We start from the raw sequence: 23,143 nt of genomic DNA, 5'->3' as shown, positions 1-23,143 counted from the left end.
AAGAAATACAACAATGTAAGCATAGTAATATGGTGAATTTAATAGAACGAATCAGTAGCCTCTTTTTAAAATGTTGAACAGTCTTACATACATTTTTGAAAAGCAAGGAAGGGAGGATTCTTGAAATTATGAAGTTGGGGCTTATTTTAAATACTTGGGGATACCCTTAAGCATAATCATTGAATATTGGAATTTCTTAGCATGAATCTATGTATTTTTGTGATGAGAAAAAAATAGTGGTCAATCAAATTTCCCTTTATAGCAGAACATAAGTCTTTATGATACCGGTTTATCAGGGGAAGTGACAAATTTGTTCCCCCCCTTAATGGTCTGTCTCTCTCATTGTATTCTATTATTATTTTTTTTAAGATTTTATTTATTTATTTGTCAGAGAGAGAAAGCGCGCACAGGCTGGGGGAGCCACAGACAGAGAAGCAGGATCCCCACTGAGCAAGGAGCCCAATGTGGGACTTGATCCCAGGACCCTGGGATCATGACCTTAGTTGAAGGCAGACGCTTAACCGACTGAGCCACCCAGGCATCTTGTATTCTATTATTCTTGCTCCCATGCCTCATTTCAGTAGGTTCTCGTACACTGAGCTATATAAACTCTCCCAAGGTTTGCAAATGGTAATGGTATCTAACACTCTTAAAGCCACAATACTCTCAAACTATTAGAGCTTATCAAAAAAATCTTTTAGTAACATTTGATTCATTTGATCACTACATTACACTAAATTCAACTTATGAAATACTTAAAGGGAATTCTAGTAAAACAAAGATAGTTTGTCTATTTCTGGCTACTACTGAACAGTAGTGAGAAATAAAAATAGTAGGCTTTGAAATAAAAATGATCATTTGCTTTTCTATAAACACATCTACTGCCTACCTTTTGCCATGGATTATGCCTAATATCAAGAGTAAGAAGGTTTGTGGTATGTTTGCATAGCATATTTATTTCATCACCAGATTTTTTCAGTTGATTCCAGCTCAAGTCTAAGTGCTTCAGTTTCATCAGACCTCTAAATCCCTCCAGGGTTATCACATGGTTATGGCTTGCATCCAAATATTCAAGGTTATACTGTAACACATAGAGATAGAAGTGGTGCTAAAAAGGATCACAGCTTGTATTTACAGAGTTTTCTCTATGGTTCACTAAGTACTTTATATGCTTTTTTGGTGGTTCTTACAGAGAGCCTACACGGTAGATATATTGCAATTATGGTATCAACGTATGTATTCTCCCAGAGAGCTACAGGTATTTTATTTTTAGACCTCTCTTAATTCTCACTTCACCCTTGTAACGTGGAGAGACAGTGTTTGTTTTCATAGAAAAGAAGGCAAAGAGTAACTGACAAGACAGTCTGTCCCCAAGAAACAAGGAATTACAATTCTTACTATCTGGACTTCTGGTTTATACCACTGAACCCATAGCCTGGCTAAAAAAAGTTCATTTTCAGAGGTGGAAATTAAACCTATTCTATAATTCTCATTTTTAAAAGTACATGACTTTTAATAACTTAAAAATCATTACTCATGGATGGTCTATGTTGGAAATTTGGGAAATGTAGTAAATAAATTAAAAATAGAAAGCACATATAATTCTATTGCTCAGAAGGAACCACTGAAAACATTGTTTTTTAATTATATGCACACTTATTTTTCTTACATAAAACAGATTGTATTATATAGACATTTGTATCCCTTTAATGTTCACACATAATTATTCTTCAAAACGGTTTTTCATGATTGTATAATATTACAATAAGTGAATTGTTAGGATTATTTTAAACATTTTACTATGAACAATTATGTGGCTTCTAATTGTTGGCAACACTGAAACAAACATCCATGGTCATGATACTTTAACTGAGACTCTGATGTTTTTTCAGAAAAGATTTTTAGAAATGGGATTATTAGTTTTAAGGACTTCTATACTGTTAAGTCTTTTTTTAACTTTTTTTTTTTTTTAAGTAGGCTCCACGCCTTGTGGGGAGCCTAACACAGGGCTTAAACTCATGACCATGAGCTGAGAACAACAGTTGGATGCTCAACCAGCTGAGCCATCCAGGCACCTCTATATTGTTAAGATTTTTGATAAATACTGCTAAATAATTTTCAAGGAAGTTTGTACCAATTTTTTCTTCCAACAGTAGAATATGGGAATGCTCATTTTCTTAAATACCTACCAGTTCACCTGCTTTATTTTAATTTACATTGCTTATTACCAGTGAAACTGAACATCTTTCCATGTGTTTCGTATTAGCCATTTTTAAATTTTTTTTTGTTTATTGTGTTTCTTGTCTTTAGCCATTTATCTATTCATATCTTCATCTAATTATTTGTAAGAAGTCTTTAAGACTTAATTTGTTACTTCTATTTGTTGCAAATAAAATTTTCTTTTAAGGTATATACTAATTCAGACATAGAACAAAGAAAAGATAAAGAGAACTTTAAGAAGATACTTTGCAACATATTTTTAAAAATAAAAGGTATTATTACTACAGATTAAAAGTGAACTTGATTTCTTTATAGGTAATTCAAACACTTATTTGAATTCAGCATAGAATTCGTCACTGCTATAGTTCATAGTCTTGGAAAAGCACTTATTATAGTGTTTCAGGTTGCAGGAGTTGAATATAGAGATCATTAAAATCTTTTTCTTTGCTTCAGATCATTAAAATCTTTAAAAAAATTCCTGGAAACCAAATAGCGTTACTGACTTTTTATTCCCATAAGCAAACATAGTAAAACAAACAAACATACAATGATTTGCTGTCATAATTTCTTGAACAAAAGGATATTTGATAGTATTAAGGACATAATCTTAGAACAGTCTTTTAAATGAAATCAATTTGGCTTTATGAAAATTTACTACATGACCTGTCTTCTCCCAGTTTTCATCATACAGTGGTAAAAACTTGTCCCAAATTCTGGCATTGGAATGCAGACTAGCATTTGGGAACCATACATCATAAAAAGATAACTGCCTTCCGTCCTTGAAAACAGGGATGGGATCTTCATTTTTATATTCCTGAGATATAAAACAGACTCTATGAACACATGTATGCTTGGAACAGTATTTTCAGTTTTGTAGCAGGGGTTTCTTTCTTAATATTTCTTGTGCTTCAGTTTGTCTTTCTTAAATTACAGTACAGTACAGCCAACTTACAAAGATTAAAACCCACAACACCCCTTTTAAAAATTCTTAGGGAAAATGGTTCATTCTCTAAATATAAATTAGCTTTCTCTAGACATCAGGAACACATTAGCAATAAATTTTTCATTGGAAAAGATCAGATGGAAGTACTGTCTCAATAAAAAATTAGGCACATAATCTAGATTAAGACTGCAAATAGCCATACATATTTGTCTTTCCCTGGCCAATTCTGACTGTGGTGGAGCTGTTTTCAGAGGAAAAAAATCTCTTCCTGTTCCTGTCTCTTAGATACTCTCTTTTCCTGATAGTTCAGGTGAGTGAATGATACACTTGCAGCTTAGGACTTTTTAAATTATCTTGTATGGATGTCTTGTTTAGACTTTTAAAAAACCAGTTAGTGTATATTTTTCCCAGCATTAATGAAGCCTAAGTCTTCTATTATATAAACAGTGTTATGTTGGGTATTTTGATTTAAAAGGCAAGGCCAGGATGATGAACACTTAAGAACAATACATTTACTTTCTGCAGCCTAATAGAAGCAACTTCAAGCATGCAAGAGGGGTAGGGAAACTCTCCATGTTAGAGACATGCTTAAGGAAAATGATAGTAAAAACGAGATATCTCAAAGACAACTTAAAAAACGTAGAAGCCAATAGGAATGACAGGTGAGTGATTAAACTAGATCATAACCTTTTGTAATGCTAGGATAAACATAATTCATATTAAATACACAAACAAAGCGCACCACTAGAGAATAAAGAGACGGAAGCAGCATAAGTTTTCAATCTCTCTGAATCCTCACATGAAAACAGAATAAATTGATAAAACCCAAATTGTATGGACAACATTTATAACAAAATTATATGACAAGGTAGCTCCATAAGCCCCCAAAGAAGTTGTAAGGATTAACCACCAACAACCACAAGACCTACATGGTATCCATGTCTATGTAAGAGGAAGAAGGAAGCATCAGGGCAGTATCTGATGGACCTGAGAACAACAAAGCCCACAAATAGCCAGTGTTTACTGGAAAGTATGGGAACAAATTTGAGTACAGCTAGGAGGAGTTTTGCCCTCTTCAATACCGATGAGTGCACGGGACCCATCGGAGAAAGGTTTAAAGCAGCGGGAGCAGTCTAGCACTTATGAAGCTTAAAACTGCCCCACCAGGGGCGCCTGGGTGGCACAGCGGTTAAGCGTCTGCCTTCGGCTCAGGGCGTGATCCCGGCGTTATGGGATCGAGCCCCACGTCAGGCTCCTCTGCTGTGAGCCTGCTTCTTCCTCTCCCACTCCCCCTGCTTGTGTTCCCTCTCTCGCTGGCTGTCTCTATCTCTGTCAAATAAATAAATAAAATCTTTAAAAAAAAAAAAAAACTGCCCCACCAGGGCTACTTCTAGAACAAAATCCTTCCCAACGAAGAAAATGTTGAGGCTAAGTAAAAAATGAAACAGGATAAGGACAAAAAAGGCAATAATAAATAAATAAATAAATAAATAAATAAATAAATAAATAAAAAAAAATAAATAAGAAAGGGAGAAAATAGAAAGGAACAGAGTCAGGAAATCTCAGAAAGTAAATACTACAATTTTTTTTTTTTTAAAGATTTTACCCATTCATTTGACAGAGAAACAGCCAGCAAGAGAGGGAACAGAGGCAGGGGGTGTGGGAAAGGAAGAAGCAGGCTCCCAGCGAAGGAGCCTGATGTGGGGCTCGATCCCAGGACTCCGGGATCACGCCCTGAGCCTAAGTCAGAGGCTTAACGACTGAGCCACCCAGGCGCCCCAAATACTACAATTTTTTTAAAGCACATATAAACAACAGAAGAGGGAGATCTCTGAAGGTAGGAAAGCTTTCCCAAACCCCACTTCACTTTCAAAGTAAAAAACAAAACTAATTTTTAAAAAATGAGCAACAGGAAAAGTATTGAGATCAAATCCCAGACAAAGCTAGGAGAGCTAGAGCAGGAACGGGAGGGAGAGAAAGGGAGGTGGGGGTGTGGAGAGAGAGAGAAAGGGACAAGGCTGTGGGCAATAAAAGTACGCCAGAAAGATATGCTCAGAAACTTATGACTATTAACTTACTATTTTAAAACGAGCAAAAAGATGTTAAGAATGATACAAAATATAAAATAACAACATAAATCTGGATTAGAAAAACTCAAGAGTGAAGTCAAAGAACCCATAAAAGAATTTGAAATAAAATAAAAACATTTCAGAAAGACTAAATAGTCAAACACAAAAACAAGTAAACACAGTAGATAATGCTTTAAAAGACACAGAAGTCATTAAAAAAGGAAGAACTGTAAAAATCAAATCAATTGAAAATTATAAACCACAATGAAATATCACCTTACACCAGTTAGAATGGCAACAATTAACAAGACAGGGAACAACAAATGTTCGGGAGGACGTGGAGAAAGGGGAACCTCTTACACTGCTGGTGGGAATGCAGGCTGGTACGGCCACTCTGAAAAACAGTATGGAGGTGCCTCAGGATGTTAAAAATAGAACTACTCTATAATACGGCAATTGCACTACTGGGTATTTACCCCAAAGATACAAATGTAGTGATCCGAAAGGGCACAGGCACCCTAATGTTCATAGCAGCAATGTCCACAATAGCCAAACTGTGGTAGAAGCAGAGATGTCCTCCAACAGATGAATGGATAAAGAAGATGTGGTTCATACATACAATGGAATATTACTCAGCCATCAGAAAGGATGAATACCCACCATTTGCATCAACATGGATGGAACTGGAGGGGATTATGCTGAGCAAAATAAGTTAATCAGAGAAAGACAATTATCATGTGGTTTCACTTATATGTGGAATATAAGGAGTAGCACAGAGGACCATAAGGGAAGGGAGGGGAAACTGAATAAGAAGAAATCGGAGAGGGAGAAAAACCATGAGAGGCTGTAGACTCCGGGAAACAAATTGAGGGTTGCAGAAGGTCAGCATGGGGGGGAACTGGGTGATGGGCACTAAGGAGGACACATGATCTGATGAGCAATGGGTGTTATATGCAACTAATGAATCATTGAACACTGTATCAAAAACTAATGATGTACTATATGTTGGCTAATTGAACTTAATAAAGAGACTTTTTAATAGATAAAAAGGACTCAAGAGAAAGTGACAAATAGTGAAGATAAAGATTCACTGTATGAATATTGTGAGTCCCTGAAAAAAACTAAAGCAAGGAAACAGAAAAATGGCTAAAAACTTCCAGTTTGAAAAAAAGGAAAGAAAGGGGCACCTGGGTGGCTCAGTTGGTTAGGCATCTGCCTTCAACTTGGGTCATGATTCTGGGGTCCTGGGATAGAGCCCCAGTTGGGCTCCCTGCTCAGTGGGGAGCCTGCTTCTCCCTCTCTCTCTCTTTCTGCTCCTCCCCCCCTGCTGATGCTCTCTCGTGCTCTCTCTCTCAAATAAATAAAATCTTAAAAAAAAAAAAAGAAAAGAAAAGAAAAGAAAGAAAAAATGATTTTAATCTGCATTTTGGAAGAACATACTGTGGATCCAAAATATTGGCCCAGGCAACCAATGTCAAGACATATTCTGGTAAAATTACCAGACTTTAAAGAAAACTAAAAATGTTTTTTGGCCATCTAAAAGAAAAAAACATGTAACTTAAGGGAAAAAAATTATACGTTCTCATCAGACTTTTGTACAGCAGCACTTTATGTCAGAAGAAAATAAAATAGCGTTGAAGATGCCCAGGGAAATAAATTGTGAGTTAAGGATTTTATATCTAGCAAAACTGCTGTTCATGTATAAAGGATGTAGAAAAACTATTATCCACATGCAATAATGGAAGGGATATTGTTCCCATAAGCGCTTCCTGAGGAATCTATAATAGAATATTTCAGACAATCAAAATATTTACAAGGATACCAATCTGGTGACAAGAATTAAATATACAGTTACCAATGAACTAAAAGGGAGAGAGTACAGAGTGCAAGGCTACATGCTCTGACAAAGTATAAAGGGAATGATAATTTTAATTATTTTTTTAAATAAGGAATAATGGAAAAAACATACAAAATTAAAAAAATCTTTCTAGTAACCATATTGATGAGAGTATTAGTGCTGTCATTCTGAGCCTGTTGTGTGTGTAATAGGGGATAAAACAATGAGCAGTTATTAAATATTCCAATCCTATCACTTTGTGTCCTTGAGAATCAAGATTCTTGGCATGAGAGAAAAAAAGATATAGATGTAAGTAACAGAAAAGGTTAAGCTAAAAGATTTTCAGTCTTGAATCTGAATTGGAAATACTAATATAAATTTATGAGGTTAGTTTTAGTTGTACATACATATTACAGTCTCTCACATACACACACCCCATCCCCACAACAAATCTGTCCAATGGAAAGACCTAGAAACAAAGACCAACCCTGATATACCACTTTTCTCTAAGAAATATTAAGGCTCGGGACGCCTGGGTGGCTCAGTCAGTTTAGTGGTGGACTTTTGGTTTCAGCTCAGGTCATGGTCTCAGGGTCGTGGAATTAAGCCCTGCATTGGGCTCCTTGCTCAGCACCAAGCCTGCCAGAGATTTTCTCCCTCTCGCCCCACCCTGCTCCTTCCTCCGCTCATGCTCGCTCTCTCTTTCTCTCTCAAATAAATAAATAAAATCTTAAAAAAAAAATAAACTAGAGCTCCTTGAAGAAGTCCCATGTCTACAACAGAAAACACAGAAAATATATGTGGAACATCTCTTATACCAGGTAGTAAAGAAGCTTATCAGAGACCGCGAGGGTCATGGCAAAAGAAGCAAATTTTAAGATGCTCCCATTGGCTAAGGATGAGACCATTTGAGCTGCAGTCATGGTAATTGCAGTGGATGGACTCTCATCGAATTTAAGTCCCTGCATTCCTAATGATATTAAAACAAAAAAGGAATTGCTCATCTTTGAGAAAACACAAGGAACCAATTCACTATCTTCAAAATTGGTAAATAAAGACAAATAAGCATCTATTCTGCATTTTCTTTTTTTTTCTTTTTTCTTTTTTTGAAAGTAATCCCTGCACGAAACACGGCGCTTGCACTCACAACCAGATCAAGAGTCGCATGCTCTACCAACTTGAGCCAGCCAGATGCCCCTATTCTGCATTTTCTACATGACTGGGACTACTGATAACCAAGTAGCAGATAAGGGGAAATGTCTATGCAAAAATATTCCAAATCACTGATGAATTAATGGATATAGGCATTAATAATGGCTACTGACATCAGAAAAGTGAGTCCGCCAGACATCATCTGCTTCCTACAGTCTTGCCAGAGGAATGGAACCAGAGCCTGATCCAGTCTCTGGATCTGGTTGTCAATTTGCAGAAAATATGGAGGGTGGAGGGCATGTAGGGTTATATCATAAGCAAATCAGCAGGGTCCAGCCTGTGGGACACTTTTGGGATTGGAAGGTCAAAATATTTCTACAGATAAACTATGGAGAGTGGAAGGGGACAGAAGGGAAGAGAAGGGAAACTTATAAATTAAAAGAGACTTAAGCAATTTTTAGAATGACAAAACCAAACTATTGTGCTAGGTGGGGATGCACATTTGGATGATGGAACTGTGGGGGAAAATGCAGGGAGAGGATTTCTTGAAGGGATGGGGAATATATAGAAGGGGCTTATGTTGTAGGTTACAAAGTTCTATTTCTTTTTTTAAATTTTTTTTATTATATTATGTTAGTCACCATACAGTACAAAGTTCTATTTCTTGACCTGGGGGTCAGTAATAAGCACATTCACCCTATAATAATTTATGGAACGACATGCTCGTAGTATGTAGTTTTCTGTATCTGTGTTTTATTTTACAATAAAAAGGTGAAAATATACATATAGAGTATCTCCTCTGTCTGATCACCCCTAACATCCCTATAGTCATTTTTCGAGACACAGTTATACATCAGATACTTGATGTTTGAGAGGTTCATATCTAGCAACCTTTGCCAATCTTAAAATTTGAAAATACCACTCGGGCATAAAATATGTCCAGTTCTCTTGTCTGTAAAATGGCCAAAGTAATATCAATCCAATAAGTAGGCTGTGATAGAAATTTTTCTAAGGGGAACAATAAAACTATACTGCAAAATACATGCTGGGCAGCTGGCTAAGCCATCTAAAAGGACTATCTAAAGCACTACCTAAGCGCCTTGCATGACTTAAGAGTTTACTTTTTTTTTTTCTAAAAAAAGGATTTATTTATTTTAGAGAGAGAGTGCAGAGTGGGGGGTGGAGGGTGGTAGAGGGGAGGGTGAGAGAGAGAATCTCAAGCAGACCCCTGCTGAGCAGGGAGCCCAGTGCAGGGCTTGATCCCACCATCCTGAAATCATAACCTGAGCTGAAATCAAGAGTTGGATGCTTAACTGACTGAACCACCCAGGCACCCCAAGAGTTTACTCTTTAAATTTTGTGCGTAAGCAAAATTATGACTGTCATAACCTCTGGAACCACTGGCAAATCATCAGAAAAAAATATATGCCAGCAATTTACATATAGTTTTGGGACCTCTATTAAATTACCTTCTTTCCTCAAACTGCATATCAAATCCAGACTACCAGGGATTCTATTAAAAAGGACTTCAGCTTGGGGCCCCTGGGTGGCTTGAGTTTCTCTCTCCCTCTCCCTCTGTTCCTCCCTGCCACTCTCTCTCTCTTTCTCAAATAAATAAATACATCTTTTAAAAAAACAAAAGGACTTTGGCTTACTAAAAGAAATAAGGATGGAGGTTTAATACTAAAACTTAAGGTCAGTAAGGAAAGCAACAGCTCCCGACACAGTGGGAGAAGCAGCAATGCAAGGGCTTTGATATGGTTGAAAGGGGGAAGGGAATGAATAAGAGCTGAGGATGATATGTTCTGAAAAGTTAGGCCAGTGACTTGGGACCCATGGAAACGGGATGCTGCGTTGGAGTTCTGGGGCCTCATACGCAATTATTTTTGTTATATGATATATAACAAAGAAAACAAAAGCCAGATGAGATGCTTAGCTATGTGTACATGGTGCATTACTGTTTGTCCTATGATCTATGAGAGGGCAAACACAAGTTAAGCAAGATCCACACATGTGACATTCAGGTAGAAAGGACAAGGCAGAAAGAAAGAGAAATAACAGGAATAATGAACAAATGGGAAGAGAACTGACAGCCTTAGATATGAAGTGGTGAACCAGAAAATGAAGAAGTAAGGACTCACAAGGAGAAAAATGAGAATGAGAAAACAAGAGCAGAAGAAAGTGGAAATGACAATTTCCAAAGAACATTTTAAAAACAAAATTTAATAAATTTAAAGTAGTTAGAAATCATATATGACCACATGTGTATATTTGGTTTGCAAATGGAATCTGAATCTAAGACCTATTTTATTTTATTTTTTAATTTTTTTTAAAGATTTTTTATTTATTAGAGAGAGAGCACAAGCAGGTTGGGGGAGCGACAGGCAGAGGGAGAAGCCGACTTCCCTGCGGAGCAGGGAGCCCGATATGGTACTCAATCCCAGACCCAAGATCATGGCCTGAGCCAAAGGCAGATACTTAACTGACTGAGCCACTCAGGCGCCCTCTAAGACCTATTTTAGACAAAGTAACATACCATGTTTTGTTTTGTTCCTAACTTGAGGTGTATAATCTTGAATATGGTATATTTGAGGTCTTCATTACAAAAATAATTTGTCTATTAAATTCTTTTACTTAAATAATTTAAAAAAGACAGTTCTTACCAGGTGGTATACATCATCTAAACAAGTAAATTCATTAAAGCTGATATTAAGTTTTCGAAGTCCTGTTAACTTGGAGAGATCTCTCAATTTACTCAGGCTGTTTCCATGGAGATTCAGACTCTGAAATAGAATGAAATGTAAATAAAAAATAAGACATTATATTCTACATCATAGTTATTTAAATAACACTAAGAGAGAGCCAATAAGGAATAAATCTAATACATGATTTTAAAAGGTAGAGTTTATAATAGCATTATTGGACCCTGTTCTTGATTAATCTGGTTTTCCACTTGGTCTAGAAATTGTTTTTAGAAAATAGTTAAATATATTGTTAAGACATTTATTGAGGCATACCTATTTCTCAAGCTAGCCAGTGAATATGTAGGCCCTAAAGATTTGGGGTATTGGCGAGGATACCTCACAGGAGAGAAGAAGGCAGGGCTACATCTTGACTGCAGAAAACTGTATGAGGGCACTGGACTAAGAAACAGAGGATGAGGGTGTTAAAGCAGGAGGACAGACACTCAGAGAAGGAGGTAGGAAAGTGCTTCCATATTAGAATTTGGCCTAAATTTTCCCTGTCCATTTGATTCTGCATTCAATAAAAAGGAATGTTAATACAGTTGTATATTTAGGGGATACCCTGATGACAACATATTTTTCTGTCTTTACACCACTGTGAATGATATCAAGTGAAGATTACATTCATGCATAGTATACATCCTAAGTCGTGGCACAAGAAAATGTATTAATATAATTGACTTCAATATTCACAACAAATGGGTTTTATGATAAAATCAAGTGTCTACCTCCCAATTCACTTCACTCACCACCACCATCTTATATCCTATTATACTGTGGACATGACGTAAGTTTCTGGCAAGAGAAACATCTAAATGTTGAGTAGTTGTCAAAACTTGATTAAAATTGTTAAGAAGGATGAAATTAGGCAGAATAGTTTATTCTACAGGTCATACACTGGTATCATCCGTGATAGACTCTATAGGTACTTTACGCTTAACAAGTCCAAACTGAATTCCTCATTTTTCCTATATATCTGCCAGGCAGTCTGTGTTTTCGGTCCTGATTAAAAGTTTCACTATCTATCGAACAGATATTGTTTACCATCCCCTTTACCTCTTTTCCATATACATTTGATTCTAGAGATGTTTCTCAGACCAACCGTTCCATGCCATCACCACTACAAGTGCCTTAGTTCAGACAATTATTTGTCCTTTGGACTACTGCAATAGTTTTCAACGGATATCCATACCATCAGTCTGACTTTAGTTAAATCTAACCACAAGTTGCCAAAGTGAGGGTCTTTAAAAACACAGAACCCATTCCTTAAAGAAAATCTAAAATTTAAAATTTGCCTTCAACAATCCATCCTATTTGATATAACCTCCTACTCTTCCAGCCCCAGCCTCATGTGTCTTCCTTGTATTCCAGCCTACACCTTCACCTTCCACCAGTACACACCCTGTGTTCATAGTCACAGTATGTTCCCTGATAACACTAGGATCTTTCCAAAACCATGTGCTTCTAGATAGTGTATTTCCTCTGCTTGGAAGATTTAAACAACTAAATTTCTCATATTCTTCAAAATCTGCACAAAGTTATCTCTTTCTGTGGCGTTCTCCCAGCAACTCCAAGCTTCCTGTGTTTGTCTACATACCTTTCTCCTCCACTAAAATGTCCTCAAGACAGGGAAAATAACTAATTAATTCACTTTGAGCTCCCAATACTTACCTCATGGCCTAAAACACAGCAAATGCTCAGTAAATGCTAGATGAATAAATCATTGCAAAAGCCAGACATGCAATGAACAACTCTATTTTTCTGTTCAAGTAAAATTAACATACAGTGTTGTATTAGTTTCAGGTGTATAATATGATTCAGCAATTCTATACATTGCTCAGTGCTCATCACAATAAGTGTACTCTTAATCCCCTTCACCTATTTCACCCATCCCCCCACCCTCCTCCCACCTTTATTTCTGTATATTTTATTTATTTTTATGGATGTCTTCAAAAAACTCCATCTAGTGGGGAAGACTGAAAGAAAATAAGAGGTATGTATCCTGAATTTTTTAATGGCACAAAGGAAGGAGAATAAAGGATGTGATGTCTAAACATTCTTGTTGTAATATCTAGTATTTTTACGAGAAGAGTTAGAAGGTTTTTCTGGCTTTTAAGCCGTATAGGCAAATTTAGGATGAGAAGTTCTTTCATTCTTATGCTGTGGGTATTGATCAAATTAAGGCAGTCAGGTGGAGGTCACGAGCAAGCCAGGGTATTCTGAAGTCTTATTCTCCTCACTGTTTTTTATCTTACAAATCAAAGATAATAAAAAGGACCTACTTTTTTTTTTTTTACTATTGCTGTTTTTTTTAACTTTTATTTAATCCCTTTAAATCTATAGAAATATATGTTCTAGAAGCTCAGTCCAGTCAGAACTCATGCATTTATTAAGCCTTTCATTACTAAAGCTTTATTATCAAAAATGTATTACTCAAATATGAAATCTTGACAACATAGCACAGAAACAATAATTTCTCCATACTGTCAGCTCAAAGATTGCTCCTGTAATCACTATACTGCATCTTTATGATGCAGATGGTGATAGTGTCATCACATTATGAAACTTTCCTTCCTTTCTAATAATAACTGGCTAAGGTCAAAACTTAATCTCCTAGACTTGAAGATTTATTTAGTGGATGGTGATGATGTAGTTGGACAAAAGCAATCCCATAAACAACTTGAAAAGAGATGTTTTCTAAATATTTTCAGAAGCAGACTCAAAATTACTGACCACACTGCTTATTTTTAAAAATATTTTTGCATTCTTTTTGTTTCCCACAGTCACTTGAAAAAGACTGTCATCATAAACAAGCAGTCTGGAAATGTCACATTGGAACGATGTAATTGACTTTCAAGATAAAAATCATTTCTGAGTATTTATCTCAACTTTCAGTACACACATAGAAAGACAGTGTCCTATGAGAATAATTTGTCTTCTCAAATATTCTTACCAGTGTATCAAGCAAATACCTACTTGCTTGCCAGTTCTGCAGGTGCAGGCAAACCCACTTTCTCTGTAAGAACCACTTGGTGTTTGTAAAGGTATTGTTTTTATAATGAGTATCTCATGTGTGCCAGGTGTTGTGCTAGAAAATGGCAGAGTCGATGCTAATCTATGTGGTGTTTATGAGTATATTAGAAAGTGGCATCCATCCTTTCCTCGAGACACCGTTTTCTCCCAGCTTTTAGAAAATTATCTCAATATGCCCATTTTATTAGTACAAGAAATTTTATGAAGAATTGTTAGAAAATTGTAGTAAATATACTGGTCTATGATTTAAAGGGTATCCCTTGGATATGGCCCTCTTGTGCAATGCACACCGCACCATCTTATATTGTTGGCCTGATACTGGGGATATACATATTGAAGAACAGCCATAGCCCCTGCTCCTGTGGAATTTTACAGTCTAGAAAGGATACAGAGCATATAACAAAGGAATATGTCTATACTCAGAGGTAAGAGAAAACTTGAATGCTTCAGTATAGATCTAAAAGGTGTGTGGAAATTAACTAGGAGAAGTGGGTCAGGGGAGAACATTCCATGCAGAGGACTAGCAAGTGCAGAGGTTCTGTGTTGGCTGCAGGCAGAATGCATTTAAGAAATAGGAAGGAGGCTGAGCACAGAGAGCTAAAGAGAGGGTAATATGAAAAAAGTCTGGAAAGGTAGGCCAGGAACCAGGCCATGCAAAATCTTATAGGCCATATTAAGGACTTGGGTTTTATTTTTAAAACAATGGAAAATCATTGAGGTTTTCAAGTAGGAGTGGTGAGGGGTGACAGAGATGTCATGATCAGATTTGCATTCTGAAAAGCTCTAGCTTTAACATGGAGAAAGAGTTGGGGGCTCAAAGTGAAAGCAGGACAGGGCCTCTGTTGCACAGCTCTAGGAGGCACCCCCTAACCCCCATATTGAGTTATATTCAGTTATATAATGAATGGCACCCAAAGAATACATTAATAGTATATAATGTGAATTGTACCTCCTGGAGTTGTGCAGTGTTGCAATTGTAGAGTGCAGGGAGCCCTGTCAGAAGGCCATGGCAGTAGTCTAGGTCAGGGATAATAGTTCAGATAGAATGGCAGCAGATTTGAAATGAACAGATCTGAAAGTCAAGGTACGGAGGTAGGCTTAATATCTCAATAGAACTGCCTCAGTGAAAGTAAGCTGCTTCAGTAGTAACTCAAATTCTATTGATTAATTTTATAAAGATAAAGCTCCGATATTGTGTTGATTAATCCTGGAAACTGATTTGAAACGTCATCATTTAAGAGAGCTTATTTGTTATTCAGGAACAAAATACCTTGTAAACTGGAAGGCCACCCTCTAGGCCTATACTGTCTTGTATGGCAGTCACTAGCAACAGTTGCTAGTTTGAAAGTGCTGTAGACTGCAAATAGACCCCAGACATCAAAGACTTAGTTGAATCTATCTGATTAATGACTCTTCATATTGATTAAATATTGAAATGATAATATTTTAGATATATTGGATTAATTAAAATTAATCTTACCTCTTAATTTAAAAATTCTTAACATGGCAGGTAGAAAATTTTAAATTACATGTATGGTTCATATTATATTACCACCAGACAACACTGATCTAGTCCACAAAGAAGGAAAGGTTGAGGCATTTTTAACTTGGCAGCCTAATGGCTGGCATCACCAGATAGGTGCTTTAGTATACTTAGACTTCATATGATAGATTATGATTCCAAATTCAAGGTCCAAATTCCAAATTTTATTCCTTATAATACTCACCACAATATGACTGTAAATACTAGTCTTGGCAAGAGAAAGTATTGTTTTATCATCCAAACTAATAAGTTTTGGCCTGGGCTTGATCCTGGGATCCATTTTTATAACTTCATCATCAAATTTCAAATCCTGGGACAAGACTGATCCTTCTGAATTTTTTTTGCTTTCTTCTAGAATAACATTGTTGAATGAAGAAAATAAAGAGTGAGGCTTGACCTAAAAAATTTATTAAAAATATTGAAAATTTGGTGGTTGTATTTATCATTTTGAACAAGAAACTAGCTATGTAACAAAGATGAATTATCTCTTTTTTCAGTTATATAGTAATGCCTATGATGATTAGTATCACATTAGGAAATCAATGAGAGTAGATTAAAATTGTGGGCTAAGAATAAACGTGTTCATCCCTTCCCACTGAAAATTCCTTAAAACTGGCAAAATATAATTTTTAAGCAGTTTTTCAACAGTGGACAGGGCACCAACAAAAGACTAGGAATTGTGAGGTATAAATCAGAAGGGACTGAATTGACAAATAGGAGTAGAAATCAATGGGAGATAACCACTTTGATAAGCAGATCTAGAGAAACTTGGTGTTCAGAGTGAACAAGTTAAACAGCAATGGATGCTCTAGGTAATTAACAGGAATTAAGTAATTATGGTAAGAACTGTGGATGAATGAGCATGAATAACATATACAGAAATGGCTCTAGAAAAAACCAAAATGGTCCATAAGAGAATTTTTTAAAATCTGGGAGAATAAAGCATCTATAATAGAATAGGCTGCTATAGAAAAGAATAGGGTAAATACTTCCAAGTCAAAATAAAAACAGTTAGTGAAAGAAAAATATTCAGTAAATGCTCTGAGAAACCAAATGGATATGGCAGCAGATCAAATTAGCAAAATGAGGCTATTATTGAAGAAATCTTCCAGAACATAGAATTTAAAAATGGAGATGTAAAATATGAGAGAAAAAGAATTTAAAAGACATGGAGGATCAACTCAGAATGTCCAATGTTTAATAATCAAGGTTCTAGAGGGCTGAACAGAGAATGGAAGAAAAAAAATAATGAAGGAATTAAGAGAAGAAAACTTCCCAAAAGTGAAGAAAGAACTGAATCTTTAGATCAGAAGAGCTAATGAAGTGGCAAGCAGATGAATGATGGAGCTAACTAAGGTCTTTGCTGATATCAGTCACTGAAGAGTCACAGCAGCCAGGACTGCCCACCTCTTGACTTTTTGTTATTTGAGTCATTCTGCTTACTATTTGTCTAGGCTTCTGTGTCTTTTTGCTGAAAGTGTACTTGACCGAAACAGTCTCGTTCATAGTAACAACATAAAATATAAATGCCCAGAACTATACTTAACACCAGCGTAAAGAACTTGAGTAAATGGAATAACTTACCATGTTCCTGGATGAGAGACCCATTATTGCAAAAGTCAGTTCAACCCAAATTAAGTTTTACATTCAATATAATCTCAACAAAATCCTGAAAAGATTTTGAAATAGAACTTAAAAAGCTCATTCTAAATTTTATTTGGAAGAGAAAGTGTTCAAGAATAGCCAAGAAAAAAGTTTAAAAGATGAATGGGGGCAGAGGAAGGGAATTTGCCCTGTAACATATCAAAGCGTATCATCAAGGTTGTAATAACCAAAAAATATGATAGGGGTCCAAGATTAGATAAGAGGACCAATGGAACAGAATAGAAGGATCTATAAATAAACCTCTATTTATGAAAATAATTTTAATAATAAAGATAGTATTTTAAAAGAGAGCAAAAAAGTATCTTGGTCAAGTTGCTATCCATTTTTCAGGAAAAAATTATTTGGCCCCCTCTCTCACATGATATAGAATAATTTCCAGATGGACTTTAAAATGTTGAAGGCCGGGGCGCCTGGGTGGCACAGCGGTTAAGCGTCTGCCTTCGGCTCAGGGCGTGGTCCCGGCGTTGTGGGATCGAGCCCCACATCAGGCTCTTCCTCTATGAGCCTGCTTCTTCCTTTCCCACTCCCCCTGCTTGTGTCCCCTCTCTTGCTGGCTGTCTCTATCTCTGTCAAATAAAGAAATTTAAAAAATCTTTAAAAAAAAAATGTTGAAGGCCGTAGAACTAACCTATCTTAAGTACTGGAAGGAAATAAAGGAGAATATTTACATAACCCTTCTGAAATGAGACATAAAACTGAGAATCTATAACAGAAAAGGTGGAGAGATCTGACGTCTTAAAAATAAACAAGAAAATTACAAATTAAAATGATAAGGTTTTTGCTACAAAAACATTTAAAAGACAAATAACAGAAAATGTTTGCAACATATATGCAAGATAAAGGATTAACATCCAGAATGCATATAAGGGTTTTTCCAATCAATGTGAAGAAGATAGAGTCCAATAGAAAATAGTCAAAGGATATAACGTAGTATGTAAGACTAAATAATCCATAAGCATATGAAAGAATAAGGTATCTTTTTCTTGCCCATCAGAGTGGAAATGTAAAAGATTGATAATAGCTTATTTTGGTAAAGATGCAAAGAAACAAGCACGGTCACATACTGTTGGAAATTTGTAGAATGGCCAAGCCTTTGTAGAGAGTACTGGCAAAATCTACCAAAATTTAATATGTGTTTATCTCTTTAATATGTGTATATCTTTAATATGTGTATATCTCTGACAATTCTTCTACAAATCTATTCTGCAGAGAAACTTCTGTATTTGTATGAAGATGCAGCTACAATGATGTTCACCGAAGCAGTGTTTTAAATAGTAAGAACACTGGAAACAACCTATATGTTTCATCCACAGAGGAATAGTCAAATAAATCAGAGTATTACTGGATAGTATGCAGCCACCAAAAGAATTAAGTATAGACCTATATGCACTGAAGTGGAAATATGTCCAAAACATAAATTGTTAAAGGCAAAAAACATCACAAAATACTTAGGTCTTGATTCTACTACGTAATAGAAGGTATATGTTGTTATATATGTAAATACGTAGAAAAAAAGATTGAAAGCAAACCCACAAAGCTGTTAACAGATTTCTTTATGAAAGGGAGTGGTGCTGGCGTTGAAGTGAAATCAGATTTTCATGTTTATTATATTTTCTTCAATGTAGTTTGAATCTTTTTCAGTGAGATTACAGCCATATATTACTCAGGAAGTCTATTTGTGCATATAAAAATATTTAGGTGCCATAGTGATTTGTTTTGAAAATTAAACCCTTCACTGAATAACCACTGTATATATGTTTATGTATAAATATATATGTTTAAGTATAAACTTGATATTACATTATTAGACTTCAAATTACTGTTCTGTTCTTATTTAAGGAATTCCAGTGTTAAAAATACATCCATACCACTGTAATATACTCAAATTCAACAATATATTCTGGCAAAACAAGGTCATGATCAAAGACAAACCACTTGCACTGCCGAACGCTGCAATCACAGTTTCTCTGTCCCATGGTAGAATCTACAGTAAAATAAAAAACAAGAAAAATACTCTTCAAAATGAAATATAATGTACTTTTTTCATTATTACACAGATTAATGAACAATAAACTCAGTTCCAACTCTCATGTTATTAAAAGTGTTTTATTTCTTATATTTTTCCACCCCTCCTAGACAGTTTCTTAATTCTAGAAATACTTCCTAGTCACCCTTTCACTATGTAGACTAGTAGGGTTTAATTTTATTCAAGTCCTTTTCCTTTTCATACTTTTCCATTTTTCTGTTCAATGTGTGGCCATATATTTTTGACAAATGTATTACTCAAAAACCTTTGTTATTAAAAAATAGACAAGGCAAGAAACAACAATTGTTGGAGAGGATGTGGAGAAAGGGGATCCCTCCTACATTGTTGGTGGGAATGCAAGTTGGTACAGCCACTCTGGAAAACAGTGTGGAGGTCCCTTAAAAAGTTAAAAATTGAGCTACCCTATGACCCAGCCATTGCACTACTGGGTGTTTACCCCAAAGATACAGACGTAGTGAAGAGAAGGGCCATATGCACCCCAATGTTCATAGCAGCAGTGTCCACAATAGCTAAATCGTGGAAGGAGCCGAGATGCCCTTCAACAGATGACTGGATTAAGAAGTTGTGGTCCGTCTATACAATGGAATAGTACTCAGCTATCAGAAAGAACGAATTCTCAACATTTGCTGCAACATGGACGGCACTGGAGGAGATAATGCTAAGTGAAATAAGTCAAGCAGAGAAAGACAACTATCATATGATTTCTCTCATCTATGGAACATAAGAACTAGGATGATCGGTAGGGGAAGAAAGGGATAAAGAAAAGGGGGGTAATCAGAGGGGGGAATGAAACATGAGAGACTATGGACTATGAGAAACAAACTGGGGGCCTCAGAGGGGAGGGGGGTGGGGGAATGGGATAGACCAGTGATGGGTAGTAAGGAGGGCACGTATTGCATGGTGCACTGGGTGTTATACGCAACTAATGAATCATCGAGCTTTACATCGGAAGCCGGGGATGTACTGTATGGTGACTAACATAATATAATAAAAAATCATTAAAAAAAAAAAAGTCTGTGGGTTTTTCATCTTTTGAAGTACATATAATATACATGAAATATACAGTCTAAACATGAAATATATATTATACATGAAATACATAAAATATATATTATGTAATATATATGTATATGTATATAATATACACGTAATATATGAAACATAATATATATAGTATATATACATGATATATATGAAATACAGATAACAGTATGTGTGAGTGTGTAAATATAAAATGAAGTTTACAAAATAAAAATCTACACACATACATAAATGTCATTGAAGTGGGGAGCAGAAAAATAGAAACTCATTAGTAGCTAGCAAAGGAGTTTTTAGGAAAGTTTACAAACTTTGTTGGTAGAGGTTAAACTCTACACATTAGTATTAAACACCAACATTTTGTATGCAGAAAAATTAAAGCAGATTTCTCTTTATGGCAGACATACTTAGTATGTATTTTCGAGGAACGAACACTGAATTAACCATTGGATAGTTAGCTTGATTGATGGAGTCCTGTTCATGAGCCTGAACACTCTGGCCAAGGAAGACCTTTGTAATGAGGAGGATGCCTAAATGTGAATAAAAAATAATTTTAACACTAATTCATTTTGGTAACTTTCCCATATCACTTTCCTTAATGGTCCCAAACTTGACTATAGGTTCTGTAAGGGGAGAAATCCTGGTTACCTTGTTTGCCACTGTATAGCAAAACAGAAGCTCACTAAATATTTGTTGACCAAATGAAATAATTATGGAAGAGGATTCCTGTGATTATATCAAGCAAAGCTTTACAGAAAAAGAAGAAGGAAAGAAAATAATAAGTTTTTTATTAAGTAATTTAAAGTAAGAAACTTTTTGTTGTTACTAAATGGGTAAAAATTAATCTCTGTATTGTCTGCACCTAGCACGTAGCTTAGATCATAGGAGGCACTCAATACATGTTTACTGAATGGATAAACATTTCTTTTCCCTTTCAATCCCTAAGGAATCTTTGGATTCACTCAATCCTAAGGATCTCTAGGAGTCAATCCTATAAAGTAACTTGTAATCACTAGGCATGAAACATTTAGATGGCTTTTTTTTTTTTTTTACTATGTACGAGTTATAAAATGCAACTTGAGAGACCCTAATTGTTTTGGGAAACATATTTCAGGAGGATCTAAAAGGATCTAGAAAAACATCATGAGGTGTTTCTTAAGATGGGAATAGAGGAGAATGAGAGAAAAGAAGCAAAAGGTTTTTTCAAATAACAAGTTCTTTCTAGATTCAATAATCTGCTTGATTTTCTGATTATTATTAACTGAATGAAAGACTGCAAAACACATGTAGTTCAACAGAATAATCTTAGCAGAACTATTGCTGGAACCTAGAATATTACTCTTATAGACTTAAGTTAACCAAATTTCTAACTCCCCAGTCTTCAGTAGGTTGAATAGTGGAGATCAAAGAACAGATGTCCCTTACTCCCTGACCTGGTCAGTTCTGCTTATATATTCTTTGGTCATATGCACTAATATTTCATCTTACAGCTCTTATGAAAATTGTAATTTTACATTTATTTGTGTGATTATTAATGTTTGTCAGTACCGTAAAGGAGCACTGTGCCTAGTTTGCATAGACTGTATCCCTATCACTTACTGGGAGCCTAACACGCAGTAAGCATTCCATAATAACTGGTGGAATTGAAGAATGAACAGTGGGAGGGTGAGGCAAAAGGACCTGATGAGAGGGTTTTTTCCGCTGGTCTGTGGTTAACAGGGAGCCTCTCCTATAATTGTCTTGCAGATTGGCTCATATGCTTTTATTTATCTATATATTCAAGATGCAAATAAAGTACTGATCACTGTGAATAAATGAAAGTACCAAAAGTTTATCTTCTGTGAGGCAATTTATAAAGCAATCTATACACTTCACAGTTTGTCTTTAGCCAGTTTTAGGTTTACAACCAAGTTTTCTTATTGTCTATTACGATGATTAAGGACAAATAAGGCCTGCCTTCCCGAGTGCTTGGTAGATGATTATTGCATAATTGGGCTAGGTTCTCTTTTCTCTTTCCTGTGACTTTGGGGTGCAGTGTGTGCCTGTGTGTGTGTGTGTGTGTGACATACATATATATTGAATTTATTTTTAGGGCACAAGTTAATGAAAAAAGAAGAGAGAGGAGCTAAGAGGGCAGTGTAGTAGGAGGACCCTAGGCTCGTCTTGTCTCTCCAATGAACAAATAAGACTGTGAAAAGTGCTTGTTCCATATAAATTAGCTTAAATATGAGTAACAAACGAGTCCCATCCTATTAATGTTGACACAATAATCAGCAAATATTTGTTCACAACTTAACTGAAGTAACAGATCAGAAAGTCATATATCACTACAGTGGTAAATACTAAGTAAAATCGTTTTTAGAAAATCTTCCTGATTGATAAAACTAAGTATTAAAAATGTTATGAAAATAATCAATGAAGACTTAGAACTAAAAAGTTCAGAAATTCTGTGTATTTATATTACCATGTCTGAAGAGCTCATGCTCAAGAGAGTTCTTCTTCTCATCTTTGTACTTTTGCTGTAAAAATTCAATTCTGGGACACTCACACATACTGAGGCTGTTAGCAAGAATAACAGCTTCTTTTCTGAGAGGCAGCTATAAAGAAAAAACAAAGTCTGAGTATTTTTATAAAATGGACAGTATTTCAGCTTCAATACAGATGGTTATTTGGTTTACATTTGTGGGTCTGGGCAAAGAAAAGTCAGGCTAGATTCGCTGAAAAGAAGTTGACAAACTTCAGGTGCAACTTCATTGTGTAAGGCCATTTATATATTTTAAATTTACATGCAAACAGGTTTCTGAAAAGTGATACAGAATAATATTTGTTCCCATAAATGCAGCCAGAGTCAA

The 23,143-nt window shown here is 35.7% G+C and overlaps 1 protein-coding gene and 1 long non-coding RNA gene across 3 annotated transcripts in view; one reads left to right on the top strand and one right to left on the bottom strand.

Annotated features, from left to right (window-relative positions):
- LOC117796133 overlaps positions 1-19,079 on the top strand; it is a 92,727-nt gene extending 73,648 nt beyond the window's left edge. Inside the window, exon 5 of the long non-coding RNA XR_004620519.1 lies at positions 18,416-19,079. This is a non-coding gene — a long non-coding RNA (uncharacterized LOC117796133). The remainder of the gene's footprint in view (positions 1-18,415) is intronic.
- The window catches only part of LRRC9 (leucine rich repeat containing 9), a 118,128-nt gene that overhangs the window by 49,800 nt on the left and 45,185 nt on the right, over positions 1-23,143 (bottom strand). Inside the window, exons 13-18 of one of the 2 annotated variants that reach the window (XM_034643379.1) lie at positions 22,756-22,888; positions 20,699-20,821; positions 19,075-19,190; positions 15,726-15,938; positions 10,885-11,004; positions 890-1,081 (exon numbers count right to left, since the gene is read on the bottom strand). In XM_034643379.1, coding sequence (XP_034499270.1) covers positions 890-1,081; positions 10,885-11,004; positions 15,726-15,938; positions 19,075-19,190; positions 20,699-20,821; positions 22,756-22,888 — 897 coding nt within the window. The remainder of the gene's footprint in view (positions 1-889; positions 1,082-10,884; positions 11,005-15,725; positions 15,939-19,074; positions 19,191-20,698; positions 20,822-22,755; positions 22,889-23,143) is intronic. The other variant, XM_034643380.1, reaches the window with a different exon arrangement.

This window comes from Ailuropoda melanoleuca, chromosome 14 (genome assembly GCF_002007445.2).
Source record: "Ailuropoda melanoleuca isolate Jingjing chromosome 14, ASM200744v2, whole genome shotgun sequence".
NCBI classification, from domain to species: domain Eukaryota; kingdom Metazoa; phylum Chordata; class Mammalia; order Carnivora; family Ursidae; genus Ailuropoda; species Ailuropoda melanoleuca.
This window is presented reverse-complemented; position numbering and strand designations above follow the sequence as displayed.